This window comes from Tripterygium wilfordii, chromosome 22 (genome assembly GCF_013401445.1).
Source record: "Tripterygium wilfordii isolate XIE 37 chromosome 22, ASM1340144v1, whole genome shotgun sequence".
NCBI lineage: Eukaryota > Viridiplantae > Streptophyta > Magnoliopsida > Celastrales > Celastraceae > Tripterygium > Tripterygium wilfordii.
In genome coordinates, this window is record NC_052253.1 from 2,876,127 (window position 1) to 2,900,804 (window position 24,678).

The 24,678-nt window shown below is 38.2% G+C and overlaps 3 protein-coding genes and 1 pseudogene across 3 annotated transcripts; 1 reads left to right on the forward strand and 3 right to left on the reverse strand.

Annotated features, from left to right (window-relative positions):
• Nucleotides 1-8,794: 8,794 nt before the first annotated feature.
• On the reverse strand, nt 8,795-11,513 carry LOC119991156 (annotated as a pseudogene).
• A 131-nt stretch (nt 11,514-11,644) lies between these two features.
• On the reverse strand, nt 11,645-13,124 carry LOC119991157 (metalloendoproteinase 2-MMP-like). Its single transcript, XM_038837389.1, has one exon. It carries the CDS (start codon nt 12,860-12,862, stop codon nt 11,771-11,773), a length of 1,092 nt encoding a protein of 363 aa, XP_038693317.1. The 5' UTR covers nt 12,863-13,124; the 3' UTR covers nt 11,645-11,770.
• Nucleotides 13,125-14,267: 1,143 nt separating this feature from the next.
• On the reverse strand, nt 14,268-18,726 carry LOC119991154. Its single transcript, XM_038837388.1, has 7 exons — nt 18,192-18,726; nt 17,119-17,259; nt 16,672-17,037; nt 16,256-16,498; nt 15,746-15,838; nt 14,811-15,011; nt 14,268-14,698 (listed from the first exon to the last, which is right to left on the reverse strand). Exons 1-7 carry the CDS (start codon nt 18,510-18,512, stop codon nt 14,486-14,488), a joined length of 1,578 nt encoding a protein of 525 aa, XP_038693316.1. The 5' UTR covers nt 18,513-18,726; the 3' UTR covers nt 14,268-14,485.
• A 2,859-nt stretch (nt 18,727-21,585) lies between these two features.
• On the forward strand, nt 21,586-24,424 carry LOC119991043 (formin-like protein 4). The gene is made up of 2 exons (XM_038837225.1): nt 21,586-22,825; nt 22,924-24,424. The coding sequence occupies exons 1-2, from the start codon at nt 21,726-21,728 to the stop codon at nt 24,227-24,229; spliced, it is 2,406 nt and encodes an 801-aa protein (XP_038693153.1). The 5' UTR covers nt 21,586-21,725; the 3' UTR covers nt 24,230-24,424.
• Nucleotides 24,425-24,678: the final 254 nt, after the last annotated feature.

The window sequence follows — 24,678 nt, forward strand, 5'->3', positions numbered from 1 at the left end:
ACTTAGTTGTGAATCTCTATGAGTCAAACCAAGTGGAATCAGAAGGTTCTGAGTTCGATTTTATGGTCATGCGCTAAGTTTTGACCTAACTTAGTCTATTATTAAGTGGGAAACTTCTGTACACGCTAGCCTAACGATACAAATTTACGCCCATATTGAATGTATAAAGGGCAAACTTCTAATGGTAACATCTTTTGTACTTACAAAAAAAAAAGTGTAACATATGCCATTAAAATGGCCAACACCATCAATCCCATTTTAAAATTCTTGTACTAGTTAATAACAAGGTTTCATTTGTGCTAGTGGTCGATTAAGCTCTCAAATATTAGCATAACAAACACTCTTAATATTACAAGAACTACTTTTAGAGGAAAAAAAAAGTACACGTCAAATTTAAATGTATCAAGAGTTCACATATAGAGGCAGATTGCAATTTATAATTGAAGAATACTATTAAAAAAAAAGCATGAGCTAGCCCAATTATTATAGGAGGCAACCCAAACAAACCCAGTTACTACAGGTCGAAGCTAATACACTGGGCTCAGGAAAAAGACCTTGTTGTGTAAGGGATGAACTTATCCTTATATACCACTAGGTTGAGACTTAGCCAACCGATGTGGTATTTATATTCTTCAACATACAAGAGAATAAAAATACTTGTATATATCTCATACAAAATCTGAAAAATCATGATATTATAAGAAGCAGACCACGACACCTAGCTAGGACCGTAAGAGCTTCATATTTGGGCTCCTCAAATAAGTCTATGGGTTGAAAATAGTAGGTGTTCAAGCGAATAATTTCACAAAATTAAGGTATAACATCACACCTTAATTTCTTTAGTATTAGACCGGCCTACTAACATAACATTACTCACCAAATACATCCCAATCCATCAAATTCAACCCTTTCTTATCAAATTAACAAGAATTGCGTGCAAAACCCATTTACAATTAAGTTTGTATGATTCAGTAGCATATATATATATATATATATATATGCACAAATAAATCCGCAAATATCTACAACCCCAACTCATGAGGAGAAGGGTTATGACCCCTGTGGAGAAATCACTGAAGATCCAGAAAGTTGCAGCCAGATTTACAGCCTATTGCGGCCCATTTGACATCTAGTCTGTCGGAATATATATAAATATATATTTTTATATATATATTCTTTGAATTCAAAAAGTTAAGCATGCAGGGGCCACAGATCCAGTAACACTGAGGAAGAGATATAAAGACGACGCTTTCAGTCAAAATTTTCTCAACAAAGTAGTAATTGCAAAGATGAGGAGGAACTAATTGTTCCATCTAAATAAGCCTCTAGCCACAATTCTTCATCAAAATAAGTATTGAAAGATCTGTAAATTACCAATATTTTCATCATATGATAGATATAGACAAACATTAAGAGAGAGAATATATATTAAGATTAAAAAAAAATACCACATCAATATACCCAGCTATATATATATATGTTTTACATGCAATAAGCTTCACAGTAATACCCCCAGCTCCCACAAAGGACAGTGTAATTATTTGTGGTAAAAAATTATGGAATCTTCACAACATCCAAAAACTCATGCTACCAAACCTCTTTTTTTGTGGAGAAGAATAGATGAGCTATCAAAAAGGCACTAATCTATATGCATGTAAGGCTACAAGTCACTAATTATTAATGTAGAAGAACACCCAAAGATGAGAACATATATATATATATATATACACACACACACATACACACATAATTCTTGGTTATCATATATAAGTATCCAACACTTGAGTTAGCTAGAGGCTCAACAAGGTCCAACAATTATAAACTAAAACAGTCACTACATGTATGCACATTTAGTTAATAATATATGACTGCTATGTGTGTGTGTGTGTATATATTCGCAGAAAGAACCACGTACTATTAATCAACTTTGATCATCTAAATTGATTCTCTCCTTAAACTGTAAATTAGTAGGACTAAATATATATATACTCAGTACTCACACGTACACCAGTAGTGAAGCATTCAAACTCATCATACATATAACTCTCTTTTTTTCCTGTTAACAAATTCGATTAACATACTTCTATATATAGATATCTATAGATAGAAATATTTATGTAAGATCGCGAGATTACACACACACACGCACACACATATATACATATATCTTCTAAATCGCAATCCAAAAAATCAAACCCTAATTCCAGAGATGTACAAGCAATCCATGATTATAGATCTGGTACTTGCATTGAAATAGAAATCGAGCTATTGATATTCAAAATAGAAATATACGCACGCGTATATATTCACACATGACATGATAGTGGGACTAATCTATATATATATATAAATAACATGATTATTCAACTGCTCATGTTCTCAAGAAGAGCATTTATTGAGCATACATACATATATACAAGTGGAAATTCAGATCACCAGGGTCTCTCATTTGCTACATTAAACAACTTGCACCAAAATGGTATCACTGGCAAACAAACAAAGAAAAGCCATGTATCTCTCTCAACATTTATTTCAAGATAGAAAGACGATATAGAGAGAGAGAGAGGGAGAGAAAGAGAGAGAGAGTCATATTTCTCTAGCTTAATTATGGCAAAAAACACACATACCCACATAACAAAAGTAGCAAATCAAAGAAAATTAATCCATAAGAACAAAACCTATTTCAAACTTATATGTAGATCGTAGATATATATGCTTGATCGATCGATCTACGAATAGGAAACAAATCGGACCGTGATGCTTCGATTCCCCGACAAAGAGAAGAGAGAGGAAAGTTTCAAAAAGAAAAGAAAAAGAAACCCTTTTCATGGTGGAAGATAGGGTTTCTTCATCTTCATCTTCATCTTCATCTTCATCTTCATATTGATAACTGGAAGAACAAAACTTCTACGTCTCTCTTCTTTTTCCTTGCTGATCTACTCTTGGACTTGGAGGGTGATTTTGATGGGGTTGATAGATAGTAAAAGTAGTGGTGAAGAAGAAAGTGAGGGACTAATGATGTTGACGAGAGGAAGAAGGTAGAGGAAGAGGAAGACATGATGATGATGATGGTGTGTTGAATAGAATGAGTGGTAATAAGCCAAAGATTTGCGTGCTACTTATCTTTCTTTGGTAGCCCGGCCCTTGATGGCCATTTATTCTCTCTTTCACATGGAGACACAATTATATAATGAACCCCACCCACCAAATAGTTTTCTTTTGAAAACATTAAAAGTCTATTTGGTTTTCTCTTGCCCTATTGCCTAAAAATAAAAATAATTTAGTCCTAGGTATTTGGATATACACCCACTCTCCCAAAACAGTCAAAGACCTTGGTAAGTCATAAGATGTCAACGTGAAAGATCAAACTGGGTCCTTGGTTTGAAGGATTCATCTTTAACCAATTTAGAAATATACAAAAATCTAACTTAATTAGCTACCTACCTACCTAGGTTGCCTATTTTGTAAACTAATTTTTTCTCGGAAGGGAATTGTTGATGCAATAATTCAACAACCGAAAATGTATTGTGTGTAATTTGAGAGAATAGAATGCAAGACAAAGAGATTTACGTGGTTTGGCTTTGAGCCTAGGTCCACGGTACAGAATTACAATGTATCATTTTATTGATATCGTTGATACAGAGAAAATATAAAAGGAGAAATAAAGTTCAAAGTGTGTCCTCCTCCCTTCTCCGTTACTGACTATCTCTTTTTTATACTTGTCTTGGACAATTATGTCAATTCGTTGCAGTTGAGGAGGTTTGCAGCAGTTGACGAGGTTTAAAGCAGTTTCAGACATTTAACTGCCGATGTGGAATTGCCTTATCTTCGGCTTCATCCTTCAGCCGTTTGATCGGCCTGTTAAATGTATCGGTTTTGTATTGTCTGTTTGACCATGTCCTTTTGGACTTCATGTTTTTGGTCTTTAAACTTGATGGGTTTTGTTGACCTTGTCTCTGTGGATTTAGTGTTTAGGTCTAACCCGTTTGTATTTTGAACTGGATTGAACTTGACCCTTATAATGGGTTGATCTTGATCCCTATAGGACCAAGAAAGATATGAATATATAAACAATTAATGGATCACATAAAACCATGTGAAATGAGTGTTAAGTCATAGTTCTTCTGTGAATACTGTTGGTGTTGACCATTTCCTAGGTATATGTAGAGAGTAGTATAAACTTTGTTTACTTTTTTTAGTGATTTTGACTAACGCGCGTGGGTCATGGTCATTGGATAAGTAACAAAATCTAGCTGTTAATCACCTCCAAAGTATCCACATCCACCTCTCTCCTTCTCTATATGCATCTCTTTAAATAGGATTTCGAGCTATATATATATACACACATGTCTAAACATATTAGCAAGAGAATCTGCGAGATTCAGAGTTTTGAAAATGCCAAATCCGTGGCCTTCAAAAGACTCAAATCAATCATTAATTTTCTCTGCTAATTACGTGTTCATTTGTTTATCATTGTATTTCACTGTAATTGTGATTATCTGGGCTTACGCCTACATATCTCTCATGCAGAGATTTAGTTTGTCAGGTTCCATGCATATCATAATAAAAGCTCATAGTGTGGAAGCATTGGAATCTAATTACTAATTTCAAAGCTCCATGGATTACATTCTTTAATCATTTTTTCATACCATCTTAATTAAAGAATTAAGACCCACTTAACATGCAAGATTGGGAGCTTTAATCTACCATCCATAACAAAATTGATCTACTAAATAAAAAGAAAGTTTTACGAATTGCGGCGTTTGAAGCAATTCCAAGTCACCCAGAAAAGATCCTATTAGGGCAAGAGATAATTAAGATAATCTAGTAACTTTTAAGTCTTTAAGTTTGACTCTTAATAAAGTTTTGATACTTGAAATGTAATAACTTTTTCATTATTCTTCTAGTGCTTCAACTCTTATATATAAAGCCCTACCCAAGACCAAGATGGTCCACAAAGGCCAATTATGAGGCACATGATCTTGATGTGCTTCACTCATTTCATAGAAAAAAGAAATTAAAGGCAATGTGTAGCATAAGCAAACAGGCAAACAGCCTTCTTCTTTTCAGTTGAATGGACGTATTGTCACACTACACTAGCTAGGTACATTGGGTGCAATTATAGAGGGTAACTTTTCTTTTATTTTCTTTTTGTAATGGACACAAAAGTTAACGCATGTATATATATACAATTAAAATTGTATAAACCATTTACCCTTTCAAGAAGTTTTCTTTTTCTTTTTTGGTATAAGATTCTACTTTCAACTTTCAAGAGATTACAAACACAACGACAGGAATATAATTCAATCATCACATGAATTATATATGATGAGGTATATTCTATGGCAGTAAAAAGAAGATTATGGCATGCATGTATAGAAAAGTGGAATTTGTTTGGACGCATTAATCAAGGATTAAGTAGCCGTATCATCATCATCATCATCTTATTCTTCTTCTTCTTTTATCAGATCATCTTCTTCTTCTTTATATGGAGGACTATTTGTAGCACAAAGAAACCCTAGCTTCATTATTTCTCTCTTTGATTTGATATCAAAACAAACCCCAAAATCAGAGAGCTTCATATCTCAAACAAGGCTTGATCGAGGACATCACCCTGATTTGATTTTTTTCCTGTTGGATAGTTCTATATGTATTGAGACGTACCGCTAATCATAAATTTTCCATATAAAAATTTCAGGATGAATTATCTCCTCTTGGATAAGTTCTCATTAAAAGGAAAATATTTCCAAATATATAGTATATAGAGAGAGCTGCAATATGAAATAGAAAATTTATATATATGTAAGCATGGACTGAGCTGTAGAAGGATTGTGCAAACTTACTATTGCAAGGGTCCCTATTTCGTTTGAAAAGGAAAAGAAAACAGAAGGGGATGCCAAAGCATTCTCTGGGTGTAATGATTATGGTTTTGCATATTCTAGAGCAACCAAAAAGTCACCGTGTTTGGAATCAAATGAATGATTTTGCTTATTGAGGACGTATAGATATAGACCCAACTAGCCAACCTCTTGGGCTCCACCTCCACCTCCACCTCCACCTCTCTATTATGAATACTACGAGCTGGAATCCTATGGAAGATGTGATAAATGTAATCAATGTTCCTTCTCCAATCGTTTTGAATATTTTGCCCCTCCATTCAGCTTTCGTCATGCTTGCTTTGGTCAATTCTCACCCTCCACTGCCTCATCATATATATATATATATATATATATATATATATATATATATATATATATATATAGAGAGAGAGAGAGAGAGAGAGAGAGAGAGAGAGAGGACAGTATATTGATATGAAGATTAATTGTGATGTGGGTCTCAACTTGACGTGCACACCGAGGAATTTGCGGTGACGATGAGAATGTTGGGTTAAAGTTAAGAAAGAATGTCCGTGAAACAACACATGTGAGCTTTGTAAGAAATTAAGTCAAAAACATCATCAGTTGACTTTGGGATCTTTCTTTCTTTTCTTGTTTTATTTGTCGGCTTGTGTTCGTGAAAGTGCAAATGAACTTCGTCCTTAGCAACTCATCTTTTCAAATTTTATTGTCGTTTCTTGGAATCATATATACATATACACATATATATATATATATATTATTATGTAGGGATCAAATTTGTATATATGTCTGAACGTTTTACGAACGAGAATTGTTTATTTATCTTCCTACATGGATATTGTTTTTAGTATCATTTCTTAAAAAGAATTTGTTCATATATTATGTAGAGTACGATATACGTATATTATGTTTATCTCCGACTCTGCTAGTAATCTTATGTACGAAAATTGTTTACCTACCTACATAGATTGATTTCCATCCAAATACTTTCAACCCTTATGTATTCTCATTGTCATCGAGCATCAATTACATATTCAATTCAAGCTATATAGTGAAAATCCGTCTTAAAAAAGGTTTCACTTTTTGAGGCATCTTGCATTCATAATTCCGTTTCTTGCTTCTTCGCTGGAGTGGGCTCCTCAAGATGCCATGACAGCTTACTTGCATACTCTTCGATTTGTAAATACATTGGTTCTTCTTTTTCTCATACATACCATTTAAAAATATTTTTCTACCTTTTTTTTTTTGTATTTTTTTTCTTCTTCCAGTCTATATAAAGTGCTAGTATAGACATGCTAGATGTCACGGTAATTTTCAATATTAACTTTTATTTATGAAAATTGATTAAGTGTAAATTTCATAAGCTCGCACAATAGACAGTAAATCATGCATGCCAAGCAACCCATAGAAACTAGTTGAGCGAGGTTGCATTGAGAAAACTCATAAGCTCAGCTCGCACAATAGACAGTAAATCATGCATACCAAACAAATCTATAAAAATTAGACGAGTAAACTCTAAGCTAAGCTCAGTTAGTAGAATAGACAGTATCATTCATTCAAAGTTTTTTTTTTTTTAATCGAGAACTACATCATACAAGTTTATCATTTAACCATCTGATATGGGCATAAACTTTGGCCGTCAAGCTTGTGTGCACAAAAATTTCTCACTTGACAACGGGTATGTTGGATCGAATCTCAGCACGTGATCAGAAGAGTATTTCTTCTTGTAATAATCAAATTCAAAACCTTTTAAATCCATATGATTTGACTCCAGAGAAATTCACAACTAAGCTATTATTCAATTGATTTCTCAATCATGCCAAACAAACCAATAAAAAATTCTAAATATGAGTGTGGGATAAGAATCCAAGCAACACCTCCAAGACAATTTGAAGCTCTCCTAACAATTTGACTAGAAAGTAGAAACTGATTTCTTACCAAGAAATACACTAAAAACGATGGATTATTAGTTCGCACTAAATCTTGGGCCGAAAACGTCATTTTAAAGCCCAAAAGGAGCTAATTTGGGCCGAGTCCTTACGAAATAATCGAGTTTTGTTAGTTTAGTTGTCTCCGACTCTCTCAGCGATGAATGAATGATCCGCCAAATTTTGAAAAAGCCCTAATTCCCGACGAAGTCGATCATGATCCGCTCCAACTTTGGCATTCCAAATCACAACAATGTCTCATCGTCAGCCATTCCAAGTTTCCAACCAAGCTTGATTAAACGATTCTTTAGCTTTCAATGCAAACTGCGATCTTTCCAGATGAGAATTTCTCAAATTTTGGTAGAAGCAGCTTGTGAGAGCGCCACCCAAGGTGCTTTAACTGTAATTGTATTTTATATTTCCAGTTGGTAAAAGTTACAACGTTTGGGGATCAATTATTCTCCACTCTGATTGCTGTTGTTGAATCGATTTAGACCGAGGGCGTGATAATGTTTATCTGCGTTTACAATAACAATCCGTTCCACCTTTGATGGGAATTGTAGTGAAATCTCGTTGCGAGAATGGATCTGTGTTACGTTTTGAGTTATATTTCCCAACGATTAGTACTTATTGATGGAAGCATATAACAAATCTTGTTTATACTGATATCACTGTATGACAATGTGAGAGCACCAGATTTGTCTTACACACTGTTGGTTTCTTAGACCTGTGTTTTAGGCGCAGTAGAGACCGAGTTCAGGTACATAGTCTGAATTCTGTTTTGAAGGAATGGTAGTGCTGAATCCATGTAAGTAATACTTGTTACTGCATTTTAACTGGGGAAAGTAACGATCCATTACTTTCATGCACCCTAAGTGTTTGATTGTTGGACAGATGTTGGTTCTTTTCTCAAATTACTCCCCAATGCTCTGCAATTTTCCACCAACTGCCAAACTGCAATTTCACCTGTTACTTTATCATTCTTTACTTACTGTGCACCTCAGATTTTGGCTCGCTTTTCACTTATTCATAAGGAAGTTGGAGATGCAAAGAGACAGTTGAGTGAAGAACCTTTCTGCGCAGGCTCTCAACAGGTAGTCCCCATACCATACCTTCTTTTTTTGTTTAATTTTTTAAGTTCAGTGTATCATGCAATAAATGGTGATTTTTTGATGATGTTATAGGATGTTCATCACTCTTGCCATTTTCTTTTCGTGAACATATTGCTTATCCTATCTGTACATGTCTAGAAAACCTTATGTTTATGACCATAAATAAATGGTAATATGATTGGATAAAGTTTGTTGTCATCTTGCACCGATACACAACTCAACATGATTTTGATGTAGCCTTCCAAATATTGCTAAAAACTTTAATTACAAGAGATGAAAAGATCATATCTATCTTGGTCTTACCTTTTAACTTGGCAGCAGCTAATGTGCATACAAAGCAACTAGTTGGGATCTCTTTGCTGTCTCTATAAAGTAAACGAGGGTTGAGAATGTTAGCATTCTATCTGTAGGTAGACAGAAGGTGGAGAGGGTTATCTTGTCTCCAAAAGACCCATGTGTAATATCCCCTGATAACATAAATAAATATGTTTAAATTGGAAGGAGGGGTGGATCTATAATACAGGCATTGGGAGATGACTTTTAACCTAACTTGCACCCAACTTGCAATTAATTAAACGCATAAAATCTTTAGAAGTTCCACCAAAACATTAGTTTAGTCAAAGAACAAAATAGATTAGTGACATTTGTTTAGTCAAATTGCACTATGACATTAAAGTATATTGTTCGTAATCCTTGCCTGTTATATTTACCTGTAGAATTTTCTTCTTTAGGTTTAGACACAATATTGGTCTGCTCGATCATGTTATCTAGGACTTGCTTTGATGTCTTACTCTTGCATCCCCGTCATGTTATGCCCTTCTAACACTGCCAAACATGAATAATTCCTGTCAAGTCCTTTCCTCCAAATCCTAACAGTTCTGTCAGCCTATCCACTGCATACCAAATTGGACACAACTGCCAAACACAGAATTGCCTTGTTATGTCCTCCAAGTGTGCCGGTCAGAACTATATGTTCTCTATTTTCACTCCCAGTCGTGCTCCTGTCTTTCTCCCAAACAAGAATTGATCGATCCCAGGCACCAGAATACAATACAGACCCATCAGGACTAAGAAGCTAAAGCATTAACTGCTGACTTGTTTTCTCCTTCGTAGTCACCAGTGAATGCTTCTTCTCCCCTGATTGCTTATTCCAAACCTTTATTTTCTTGTCTGCTGAACCTGTATAAACAAATACATCATGGGATACGACTCGTAACAATACTACCATGGTATTGATGGCATCATCATGTGCCTTCGCCGCTTACTTCAAACATCTAAAATCACAGGTTTGCCATATTTTGAACGTCCTATCCCACGATGCAGTAGAGACAGAAGGGAACAATCTCTTGATATTGCAAGTGCGGATACGGAGTCTATGTGATACCTAGGTGCTTTTCTTGTGTCTCCTGACGTCTACATGGTTTTTGGAGCAGAAACACCTTAGCAAATGGTCACTGACTGTAGAAAGTGTGGCTATGCACTTGAATTTCGGGATTAAGGTGGTGTTTTCGATTTTCCATACACGAATTTTGTGGTCTAGATGGGCACTGAAAAGCTTATCTCCTAAAACTACTAGAGACTTAACTCCTCCACTGCTAGTGGTTACTACATTATCAGCTGAAGAATAAGATATCGAAGAAGGGTCTCTGCTCCATACTCTTATTTCGCTATTTGAAGAGCCACTGTAGAGGAATTTTCCTACTAAAGCAAGGGAAGAGACATAGGAGGAGTGGCCGTTGAGGGAGGCTATGCAGTTGTGGAGTGCATAGAGGACTTGTTCTTGTTGTTGGGATGGTGGAGTGAGTGAAGGGACAGATGGTAGACTGGGTTGAGAAGCGAGAGAGGAGGTTGATGATTCTGAGTGAAGATGGCTAGAGTTAGATTGAGACTCTTTTTCTAATTCATAAGTTGGCAGACACGTAGGGAGCCCCATTTTTCCTGCAGTAAAACAGAATTGAAAACAAGACATGCGGATGCGGCGGTCCGGTTTATATAAGACAATTCAAAAGAATCCGAGTGGCAGAGGCAAGAGAAAAGAAAAAGATGGCGAAACAGAGACTGCAATGAGATACAGGATGGACTTGGAAGTCTCTCATATTGGTTCAAGACAGGACAGAAAAATAGACTTGCATCACAGTGTCATATGGAGGTAGAACCACGCTCTTTCATATGAAAAATATTCGGTGATTGCTGAGCAACCACGTCATCAGCATGACGTGGTGTGAATGCTCCGCTGAATACTACTCGACACGTGGATAATTTAATCCCAGTCAGCTTGATGGGTCATTTCCGTTGTTCTCCTTTCTTCTTCCTCGACTCACTCTCCAGCCCTAGATCTCCTTCATCACAACATTCCCTTCAATGCTTCTTCAAGAACCAACCAATCTTTGGTTTCTCTTTATCAAATCTCAGGTCCGGGCTGGATCCTCGCCTTATTTTCCTGGTCGTGGAAATCAAGCTACGATGTCTATAATCAAGTACCAAGTGTGGTAAGCCAATAATTGCAAACTCAAACCTTGTCCACCCACCATAAAGTCCGGGCCTCTTCCTCCTATGTGTTTGTTCCATTCTTGAGCCTCTTTCCATTCGAATTATTTCCATCACAGATTTCGCCTTCTACAGTCGCATTAATTTTGCTGTTTGAGAACATCGTAGGAGGGTAAAAGCCGCTATATCCTTCAAAGGCAATTCTGGCAGTTGTGATGTTGTAATTTGTGATTGTAGACATCGTAGCTTTGGAACTGAATAACAAATGTAAATTAAAAAATATATATATTATAAATATTTAAAATGATAAAATCAGAAAATACTAAATCCCTGTATGTGGGTGGCCAAAAAAAGAAAATCGTAATCTAATAAAGTCGACCTATGTTTACAAAAACAAGAAGACAAATCCGACGGTCATCAACACAATTAGGCCCCACATAGAACCCTCAACGTAGGCTCCATTGGTGTCCCTCTGCTCTGTAGAGGGCGTCGCCGCCGAACCGTTGTAATTCGGATTTCTACCGTACAATTGTTGAATCCCAGCTATGTCGTCGCTGGCCAGCTCCAACTTTCTCGTCCCGGACGATATTGTCGGATACATAATCGCCTCCTCGACTGACGAATGCCCTAACCCCAACACGTGCCCGATCTCGTGCACTGCCACCGATTCAAGATCCACAGCTGATACCGCCAAGTCACCGGAAATCACCCAATTCTCGTCTCCGTCCAAGTGGAACCACCCGTTCGGAGGCGAAAACGCGTGGGCCAGCGTTCCTAAAACGCCATCGAACGGCTCCCCATCTCCGTGGTCCCCACTGTAAAATCCGATCTTGATGTCGGCGCGGGAGTACGAACTCGTCTCCGTGAAAGTTAAGGTGGTGACCTCCGACCACCGCTCGAATGCGCGTGTGAAAACGCTCTTCACATCCGCCTCCAACTGATTCCCCGGGAGAAACGCGTAGGTCAGCTCGCTTTTGCTCACCGGCCAACGCGGCATGCCAGGGAAGAATGTGTAGTGAGAAACCGTGTGAAGGTGTGACGAGGTAGTATTAGACGGCGTCGTTTTACCAGAATTCATCGTGGACGTACCGTTGACTATATCCGGGTTGCCACACCGCGGCATGGTGACGTGATTCATCGTCTGCTCATCGAGCTTTCCGGTGACATTGAGATTGAAGTTCTGCTGGTAAGTCTTGATTGCCGATTCAAGCAAGTCATCGAAGTCGTCAGTGATGTTTGAAGGAGCATTCGGGATGTAACCGAAGTACTGAAAGTACTTCTTGAGTTTGCCTAATCCGTCAATCTTGTCACCAGGGTTGCAGTCAACGAGTTTCTTGAAGGCATCCCAGGGACCGGCAGCGGCGGTGATGTTCCGGAGGAGCGGAGGCAGTGACGATATGTTGGGGAAGAAGTGAGCTGAGCTCGGCACTAATGAAATTGACAGTACAATTGCAAAGAAGTAACAAAGTATTCTCATTTCGTGTGCTCTTATTACTTTGCAAAAGTGGGCGAATTGACAGAGTTTAAGAAGAGGAGGAGGAGGAGGAGGTTGAAGCCGGCGAGTTTAGGAGAACTATAAATATGATTAATATTTGTAGAAAAGTCATTTTGTGAAGGCGTGTTGAAATTGCCGCTTTGAATGTGTTGAATAAACTTGTGGAAGTTTCGTAGCGAAGGAGAATGAGACGGCGTAGGAATCCTATTGTTGTTTGTTTGTTCTTCTGGAATAATGCGGACATTTATGTGATGACTAACATTTGCTGGTTTATCTCAAGACTTTTTGATGCTTTTGCGTTTGTTTTTCTGAAAGAAATAGAAATCAGAAAGACCCACCTCGTCAAAGCCGGAAACTCCATGAAACGTCGTCGTTTCTTTGACGTGGTAGTATGAATGGAATAATGGTATCGTCTTTTTTATGATCTTTGCTCCATGTAAATTCTGATACATGGATCGTTCAATTCTCACCAAATATCAAATAAGTTGTGAAGTGTAAGATGTAAATCGTTAAATATAGGATGGTTGCAGTCCATATTCATCTGGAATAATAGGGTCTTCAATTATCAATAGTAGTTGCAAGTTGGAACCATGAAACTATTTATGGAAATATTTTAAAGTCAACCATTAATTTTATACACATCTTAGATTATATATTTTGCACCAACCATAACCTTTGAATTACGGTTGAATTAATCAAAGTTCAATTTCGATATAACTTATAATGGTCTTTCATATATATGCCAATTGTTAACGAATTGTTTAACAGGCCGGTTAGCCCTAATTTATTCTGCACACATATGACTTTCATTGTTTTTTTTTTTGGCATTTAATTACCATGTTCGGTGGAGCTTATGAGCAAGGTTACAAACTCCATCCCCATACCTAAATAAGGTGTGGGGTGTTTTGTGTTGTGTTGTACAGAAATCAATCCAAAGACAGTGCGTACACAATAGATTGACCAAACTAATAACAAATCCAAGGCATAACAATTGTAGAGAACTAAATCAAAGCGGTAAAGAACACAAAAGGTTTACTTGGTTCAGCGAAAACTTACATCGACGGACAGCATAGATCGAGTATTCACTATGTCGAAGAAGATTATAAGTGAGAAACTCACCGATTACAAGGATTGATGCTCTATGTTTTTTCCTCGTTCCAAATCTGCATCTAATGTTTCAACTATACACAAAAGTACAAAGCAATGTTATATAGCTAAGAGGCATTAAGACATTTGGTCACATATTCAATTCATGAAAATAACATATCCACACATTTATCCCCAATCTTACCCGCTGTGAAAGCTTTGTGCATGGAAATTGTTTACCTTTATATTACATTACTTTCAAATTCACCGACACAAAAATAAAACTGTTGGGAGATAAAGGTGGTAGGAATTAAGAAACACTCATTAAGAGGATAGTATAAATATATTTACAGCAGGAATATCTGAAGTTGGTTACACGGGAACAACAAATAACATATTTTTGAATTGTTTGGGACAGATGCTTAAAGGAGATTGGTAATAACTTATCACAAGCTTAACTGGCAATATGCAATGTGCGTGGGAAAACCATAACAAACCTGGGCGGTTCAAATTAACATATTAACATCTTACAGGCCTATCATAGCTGGGGGGTAAAGATGGGCAGTTCTCATTCATGTTGGCATACGGCTTTATGGTGTTATACTGGGGCAATTCCATCCAGTACTCGCCAAGGATCTGGCAAAACGGGAGCCGACCATCCCCATTGTTGCACCAATTTGGCAGGCGTGTTTGGTTATTCTCGAAGATCTGAAGCATGTATGCGTCACGAATCTGAGGGAAAAGGGAAAAAAAATTAAGCCATGTTATAACTGTACTACCTCAAAAGAACCCGGGGAAAAAAGTAATAATTACAAAGGTAAGAAAGAAAACACTTATAACTTACTGTAAATTCAGTTACTTGAATAGAGTTTGAAAGGAAACTGAAAATTCCAGCCTCTTTATACATCTGAAGAATAAAGGCAACACATGTTGTCGATTTTCCATCACTGTAGACCCATTCATCTTGTTCTGGAATGGATAGTAATTGATCGAAAGCTAGGCCACGCCGTTCAGTCTCCGCTAGGATTCCGTACAAGTCTAAACCCTGAAACAGCAGGTAAAGTGCAGCACAATGTTAGTGACGCAACAGATAAAAAAAATATAAGCTTGATGCAAATAAGAGAATTATAAATCAAAGAAAAATGGAGGCCACGGTAGAAAATTGAAGGTGTTACCTCAAGTTCCAAACGAACAATTTAGACATGCTTGGATCTAGATCCTTGCATAATTTCTTATGATAGCCGAATTTATATATTGGTAAGCACATATCCAAAAGCTAAGAAATTCAAAAACCTTATATTTCAAGAAACCAGGTTTCATGTTTAATGTCACCAAATAAACTCACATTAACCAAGTTTCCATTGGTAATTGTTCCTATACCTGAGTCTCATACAGCATTGTTCTCTAAAATGTGTCACTAAGCCACTTCTACATGAAAGGAGAACCAATGATAAAGACTTATAATTTTTAGCTTTTCATTTGGCAAGTATTGTTATATATGTGGTTCCCTTAAGCATTAGATCCCAAAAACAAAGCTGCAAAATCTATTATTGATTCTATTGCCCTTCTTCCTGGGACTTTTAGATTCACGTCCCCTAAAAAGGCAAAAAACAACATATTAAATAAAAGATAGCAGCATGAAAAGATTTTGGCTCCAATGACAGTTTTGGATGTCAAATCAAAGTAAGAGACTGCAAACTCAAAATTATATCAAATGCAGACCAATTTGTATCCCACAAGCATGGAAAGAGCAATGAAGAAAAGTGTATGAACACATACCTCAGTTCCCAACCGTTTATTTAGCGCTTCGTTCCACATATTTGCAGCATAAGCTGGCTGCACTCTACTCCACATAGACATGACAGAAATAACCTGAAATCAGAATTGACCAGCTCAATCACATATTTGCGAAGTGCCAACATCATATCGAGAATATATTAGGAAGCAGAAAGCAGATATATGGAATTACATAAACTATTCAAGCCAAGACATTCATCACATTTGAGCATATCCTTTATACAGACACTTAGCATATCGTTCATGCAGACGCTTAAGCATATCATTCATGCAATGAGCATACATCATGGTAAAGCAGAAAGACTTAATCCCCAACCTGTTTGCCAAGTATCATGCTCTAGGAAAACAAAAAGACATGCCAACATAAGTTGTATGCATAGTAAACAATGTCCCAAAAAAGTTATTAAATCTGCTGTCTATAAAAGGTGTGACACAATTAAGCAATTGGTAATTTAGATTTTAATAAAAAATAATGGTCACAACGATGAATACCAAGTGAGCATCAAGAGGTGGTGGATAGTTGTCAGCAATCGTGTCAATCCAACTAAATATCATGTTGTGATAACCATATGGTTTGCCTGACATGCTTTGAGCATATTCCCATGCCGCAGTGTTGTTGAACTTTGCACGCAGATCAGGATGAAGAGGAAGCAAGGCTATTTGCGGATTGGAACTATCTTTCAAAGCGAAATTCCACCATTCATCCCAAGGAATCACGACTATAATTTCTTCACCCTGTAATATAGTAAATAGTGTAAAGACAATTCCATCCCAGGGAACCATTCGAATTAAACACATACAGATGTAAAGTAATATTTTCAGCTTAATTTCTTCACTACCTATTTCCAGACTTTCAGTTTTCAGTACGCTTATTATATTTAAATTTTATTATGTTGTACGTTACACACCCTTTCATTCTCATGTCCTGATTCACCAACCCAAAGATTACCGATCTCGTCCTTTAAGCAAACTGCTGTATGACCAGCAAATGCCCCTGTCACCCACTTTTCCAATGTCTCAAATCCACCCCACCGACCACGAATCTTTGATACCGCCAAAAAGTCCCCAGAATGCACATCTTCAGGATTAATAGTTGCAAGCCAAGGCTTAGGACGCTTTTCAAATGTCGCACCCATGTGTTTCTCCAAGAAACCAAGGTTAGCATTCTGACCCCAGACAGTATTAGAAAATAGTGGCAACACATCTATTAAAGAAAACAAGGTCCCCATCATTCCAGATGGCATGAGGAACACAGAGATACCATGCTGCTTCACCTGCTCAATAGTGAGGGAGAATGTCATTTGATGCAACAAAGGCGTTAACTTTTGTTAGACATGCAAATAGCTGAAGCATACATATTCTAACTCTGCAGGTTCCTCCCAAGAATCAAACTCCAATGTATGCTCTCGAGCAGAGAAGTAGTAATCCCAAGTAATCCTATATGGTGTAGCAAAAACATAGAGATCCATACAGGTCCAGCTGTGTGCTTCGGATGTCTGAAAAGAAGAAAATTGATCTATTGAAAAATAAAATATCGTGGAACAAAAGTCCAGCAAAGGAAACTAGTAAAACTAAAACAGTTTTTTTTCCCAAGGCACTACCAACAATCCGCCAAATATCTTTTTTCTTCTACCCAACAAACTGAAAAATATAAAATTAAAAACAATAACAAAACATGCATGTCTTTCAACCATTTCTTTTCTACTCGTTTTGCTTGATAGAGGTTCAACTTTAGCAACAAATATCGACAGTGGCAATTTGAACTGATTTACCTAGTTTCATTCAATAAAAAACCTTTATTTGTGAAGCAACTGCGCCATAACTTATTTATTGAGCATGGCCTTTAAAGGAGAAGAAATCATAATTCTGGTAATCATTAGATTTCCAATTTCAGAAAGAACTTTGCATTCCAAGCATGCAGGGGCACACCATGACACCTCATCCATATAATTCTTTCAGAACTTTTGCCAGTTTCTGTCAACGGTTTGATTAGTTCAAACCACCTCTCTACCCAAATTCCTCTTCCCATTCAGTGTTTCCGGCACTGCTTCTCTATTTTCTAAGTTAAAGAGCGTCCTTCCCCTCCCATGGGTAATGTCTTGCACAAAAAAGCTAATGTAGTTGAGGAGAAAAACAAGTCTTACGGTTCATATATGACTGTCAGAGGCTCAGAGCGCTTGGAACCGATTTACTAAGTCGCATTTAAACAAACACCTACATAGCTACTAATTCCTAACTTGTATTATATAATATATACATACAATACAAACAAATCTTATAGTTCTTAGATAACTGTCACCAGCATAATCTGAAGGACAAAGTAATTCAAAAGCAAAGATACAAAAGGCACAATTGACAAATGAAAACCATAATTACACCAACAATGGCTCAAAACCCACAATTTCGATGAGTAGGGGATAGCGCAAACCTTGAGATAGAGAACGCCGCCGCCCAAGCCCGTATCATCTCGATCACCTTCGGTAAACTCAAGACGTGCCTCGTTTCCATAGAAGCAAGCTCCTTTCCACTCGATTGATTCATTATTTGGGGTCACCGATCCCACGAAATACGGCAACAAATCGACCGCACTGTGAAAATTGTTCAAAACTGGCCACGAAATCTGACGCGGCAGGACTGGAAGCACATCTTTAACTGTAAAAGGGACTTTGAACGCCTGCCCAAAATCAAAACCAAAGCCTATGAAGCAAAACAGGACAAGTAAGCAACGAGAGTGAAAGGAGAGAGACATCGGCGATTGAGTAGGGCCTCTGCCGGTGCAACCCTGAAAGAGGAGAAACTCTTAGGAATCGAAAGTATCAGAGTTGATGATCCATGTGGATTTTGGGATGGATTGAGAGAAGGATTTGGGGAATTTGGGTTGGTGATTCTGATAGTTTTAGGTTTAATCAATTCAATTGAGTCTGCTTGTTTTGTTAGTTGAGGACGAGAAGGATACGTTATTTTTCTCCCACGTCAACGTGGAGAGGTGCATACGTGGCCCATCGTCCTTATTCTCTGTCCTTTGAATATTCAACTGAAAACCTTCACTAGAAGAATGAGTATTTTCTTTTTCTTTTTTACATAAAAAATAAAAGATAATGCATCTATTTTTTTTGGCCAATTAAATTTAAAAATAACGTTAATGTGCGAAGGGCAAAGTGTTTTTTTTCCCCCTTAAAAATATCATCATTCAAAATAAAAACTAATTACGGGGGAACGATGAATGAGGGACACGTGTCAGACCTCCATTGGATAGGCATGTGAGGAATTATTATGCATATGACAATGGTGTGGTAGGGGACGCACACTGTCCAGCTCGTATCATGATGGTCGTGACTTCAGGGAGTAATTAGTCGTGAATTAAGGGATGTGGCATAATCATCTCATAAGTTTAGCCTAACAACAGGAAAGATACATTTAATTCTCCCACTATAAAAAGAAGAGACACCCCCGAGTTAATTTATGAAGCACTACTTGTGATTATTATACTAGTAATAATCTTGAGACTTACTTGAGTGTCTGTGACTCCGACACTCAAACAACGATTGTCAAACTCACTGACCAAAATAGGCTTTAACCGAATAGCTTAGGATTGTACCGTGGAGTGTTCGGCCAAGATGGTATAATTTTTGTCTACTATATTTTGGCGACCATAGTGAGAAGAGATATATTTACATGACGAGTCAAGTTGAAATTTCTACATGGCAAACATAAGATCAGAAGTCGGACTGGAAGCAAGAGGATAATGGCAGACATTCATACACCAAAAGTGAGTATGAGAGGCGAATCCTAAAGAGGGATCTGCACAAGGACGAGGAGCGTTGAAGGGAGCGACACTCCTATCATGCTGGAAGCAAGCCCCATGAGACAAGACAACAAGATGAAAAACCAAACTAGAATGACAACAAGCCTGATGCAATGTGGGTTGACCTCATCTATGGGGCTCAGCAAAGATTTATGAAAAGGCTCTTGATGAAATGACTAGCTCTCTATTTATGTGAAAAGTTCCGAGAAGGCTGGTCATACCCACATTTTGTTGTAAATCCACACCCTCATACACACCAACAATATGGGTTGTCTAGTTCCAGTGGATACATCGGGCCCGCACGCCTTTGTTTCTTCTTAGGCCCAAGCAGGTGGGCTAGGCCCAACCCACTCAAGCCTAGGAAAAGGCTTTGTTGGTGGTAAGAGGTGGGCTTAACCTTATAAACAAGGCATGAGTGCCCACATCTTTAGATGTGGGACTTTTTACACTCCCCCGCACTTGTGGGCTGGGTTATGCCAGACCCAACAAGTGGAGTAGAGGTCATGTCCAACAGGAACGAATTCCTCTGATACCATGTTGTAAATCCACACCCCCGCTTTTGGTTGTCCGGTTCCAGTGGATACATCGAGCCCGCACGACTTTGTTTTTCCTTAGGCCCAAGCAGGTGGGCTAGACCCAACCCACTCAAGCCTAGGAAAAGGCATTGTTGGTGGTAAGAGGTGGGCTTAGCCTTATAAATAAGGCATGAGTGCCCACATCTTTAGATGTGAGACTTTTTACACATTTGAACAGTTCAACAGCGGCACTAACGTTGTCGCCCATTTAGACCAGTTCATTTGAAAAATGATCTCACCAACTTTGGGGATTATGGCTAGCCAATGATGTAGACAAGGTGACAAGGGGATAGGGACGGCAAGTATCCCGAGATCAGATGATGTGGATATAGCATCTTGTCATGCGCGTAATACGAACGGTAAAAGTAGAGTGGATGGCTGTCAGCCTGTCATACTTGAGATTGGCTTTGGGCTTGCTTTCGTATAGTCCATGGGCGATCATAGTGGACTTACGCAAAGAATGGGCTGTGGGCTTCATCAATCAAAAGAATTGACCGGGCTTTGATTCATGCAGAAGAAAATGGGCCTGAACCATGTTTTCGTCACTACAAATTACATTATTCTGGACTGTATCTATCTTTGTTGGATGACCAAACCATGATTGAGAAAGCTCAACACTCTGCACAACAAAAGCACTCTGAATCCCCTACAAATTGGGTAATTGTTTGACTAGCGTTTCGTTTTTTTAATGGTTTGACTTAGCCGTCTTCTTTTCTCAGTGGCTTTGGGTCGGGAGCACGACCAGATCTCTTGTTTGCTTCTGTCAACTACTGCATTACACTTGGACTAAGTCACATAGGTCAATGACATCACCAACTATTTTAGGCCTTGTTGACATTTTTATCTAAAATTTGTGAGAGATTTAAGCTTTTTTTGAGCCGGGTAATTCTCTAGTTTATAATGTAAGACAGAAGGACTCTACTTGTTTCAAGGATCTAGAAGCTACAATTCTCGGAGTCTACAAATTTTATACAATTCTCATCTAATTATTCGGGATTCAATTTTTTGAGTGTTCGGGTGGGTTTTTAGAGTATTTGTAAACACCATTCAAGACCTACTTTGCCCAGCAACTGTCGGTATTGACAATGGGGTATGAGAATTTATTTCCATTGAAACCAGACATTTGTTATTTCTCTTAATTTATTTCAAGAAATCAATTGATAGATAGATAAATTCAACCCAATATAAACTATAATATTTCTGATTAGGATTGGTCTGACAGAGTAAACTATATCCACCCCAATCCCACCCAACCCAACCCACCAAACAGCTCATTCATTCAATTAGATAAAATCAAAAATATCCCCTAAAATCAAATTCCTCTCCTTTTCCCCTCTGAAAATCCAAAAATATCCAACTTTATAAATCCCATCAAGGGGCATTGTAGTCATATGACATACTAAAACCCGCCAAACCCCAACAGAAGAAACTAAATGGGAAACAACTACTACTCTCTTTGAAACCGTCAGCAACCAAAACCCAAAAGCAGGGGACGATCAACAAATCTCCATCACCCAATTTTGCAAAGAAACAAATTATAACAAAATAACCAATCTTTTCTCTTCATATTCATCCTTCCTTCATGGCTGTCAAACTTCAGCCATGGCTTCTCTCTGTCTTACTACTTGTCTGCTTCTTCATTCCTTTCTCTTCTTGCCAATCCGATTCTCCTGTTAACATTGAAACCTTCTACCCATTTCCGATCCCATCTCCAGCACCATCACCATCACCAATTAGTCCAAACAACACCCAGGTCTTTCCTCCTCCACCGCCTCCGGTCACACCACTACCACCGCCGCAGGCGCCACTCCCTGTTGCCAAGCAAGATTCAACGTCGAACAGAACCATTGCAAAGGCAGTAGCTGCAACTGCTGCTAGTACTTTTGTTGTTTTTGCTATGCTCTTCTTTTTGATTCGTGTTGTAAAACGCCGTGGAGAGACTGGTTCCTGTGGCACTCAGGCTGTGGTTGGTGGTGGTGGTGGTGTTGGTGATGAGTTTAGACGATTTGATGGGAATGTGAAGGGGTTGATTGTTGATGAGAATGGATTGGATGTGCTTTACTGGAAAAAGCTTGAATTTGATCATCAGAGGAACTCCGGTTTCCAGAAATCAGTATTTCATGCTCCAGAACACGGCGTCGAAAAAGAAGAAAAAGAAATCATTCATGGAGGAAATCGACGAATACAAGAAATCCCTTTAATTCACGGAAGATCGTCTACTTCTTACAATAAGATTGCACCAGAGGTGGATGATCGGTTCCGAGTTACAGCTGCACCAACAGAGATTGCGATCCAGGTCATCGTGAAACCTCCTTCACCACCTCCTCCTCCGCCGCCGCCAGTTCCATCCAAACCAATGCCACCTCCTCCGCCACCAGTTGCATCCAAATCAACGATGTCAGTTTCAAAGAATCAAACTCCTTCGCCAGCGCCGCCTCCTCCTCCACCACCTGTTCCTGCAAAGAAAAATCCAGCACCGCCACCGCCTCCACCCAGGGCTATTTCCTCCAAACCACCTCCGGTGCGTAGAGCATTGCAAAGTGAGAGTAAAGTAAGAGAGTCTTCAAGCATGGCAGGAAGTGGTAATGACCAAGTGAAATTGAAGCCCTTGCATTGGGATAAACTGAAGCCTAATGGTGATCATTCAATGGTCTGGGACAAAATTGATAATGGTTCTTTCAGGTAACTGTTGAAGTCACACAGATTATAAGTTTTGACATTAATTCATGTTTATCTTCCATGGTTTCTGAAACTTTATTTTTTGCTGATGTTGATTACAGGTTTGATGGAGACCTAATGGAAGCACTATTTGGATATGTTGCTACCAGTAAAAAAACGCCTGAAGGAGGAGGAGACAACAGTTCAAAAAAACCAACTATTCCTTCACAAATTGTTATACTTGATCCGCGGAAATCGCAGAACACTGCGATTATAATCAAATCTCTGTCCATCTCTCGCAGAGAAATTCTTGATGCACTCAATGAAGGTCATGGTTTAGAATTGGAAACTCTTGAAAAGCTCACAAGAATTGCTCCAACTGACGAAGAACAATCCCAGATTCTTGAGTTCAATGGAGACATTGCAAGACTTGCTGATGCTGAATGCTTCCTCTACCATCTCCTCAAAGCTGTTCCATCAGCTTTTACTCGATTCAATGCCATGATTTTCAGATCAAATTACGGGTCGGAAATTTCACAACTCAAGGAATCTCTGCAAACACTTGAAGCAGCCTGCAAAGAGCTTCGAAGTCAAAGACTCTTTATGAAATTACTCGAAGCAATTCTCAAAGCTGGAAATCGAATGAATGCAGGTACTGCCAGAGGGAATGCTCAAGCATTCAAACTCACTTCTCTTCAGAAGCTATCTGATGTTAAAAGCACTGATGGGAAGACTACTTTACTCCACTTCGTTGTAGAACAAGTAGTACGATCGGAAGGAAAACGTTGTGTTCTCAATAAGAATCGCAGCTTGAGTCGCAGCAGCAGCAGCAGCCAGAGCAGCTATGGCAGCATAATTAGTGAGACGAACTCAGCATCCAAAGACGAACGCGAGAAGGAATATACGATGCTAGGATTACCAATTGTTGGAGGACTAAGCTCCGAATTCTCTAATGTAAAGAAAGCAGCTGCAATGGACTACGACACCTTAGCAGTCACTTGCTCCGCTCTCACATCCCGTGTTGCAGAAGTTAAGCAGCTTGTGACTCAATGTGATGGAGGATTTGTGAGGGAGATGAAAGGCTTTCTTGAAGCAGCAGAAGAGGAATTACAGGTGGTGAGAGAAGAGCAAATGAAGGTAATGAAGCATGTACAAAGAACAACAGAATATTATCAAGCAAGTGCTTCAAAGGATCAACAGGCACATCCACTACAACTATTTGGTATAATTAAGGATTTCTTGAGTATGGTTGATCAGGTCTGTGTCGAAATTGCTCGAAAACTGCAACGGAGGAAGACAACAATGCCAGGATCCGGATCATCATCGCCCAAGTCACCCCCACCAAGGACGCCAACAAGATTCCCCAACTTGCCAGCACATTTCATGAAATCTAGAAGCAGTTCTAGTGATTCAGACTCTGATACCTAAAACATGTATACTGCACAATAGGATATCGATTCATGTACATAAAAATGAATGAATTTTTGCCTGAATGTTTGTTAAATTCTTGCATCATTGGACATACTTGACTGATAAGTTAACATTATATGTCCTTAGCAGTTACAATGCTGACATTAATTGGTTGTCATATGAATATAAAGCTCATCCTTCATGATGAATGTTTCAAAGCATTGTTTGATTAGGCAAATATTTTGTTGTGAAGATGCTGCCTGGTAGTTCAGCAATAATATCAAAATGAATTCTAAATTAGGAGATTCATACCCAGATGGCATTTGTCATTTCAATATGGTGTTTTGATGTCATAGCCTGCAGTGAATCCAAATAAATATGGTCCAAAGAAGAGACTTAAAAATATATGACAATGTTTCAATTACTTTTTATCATTTGATTTTCATTTTGTAGGCTCATTTGGCAAT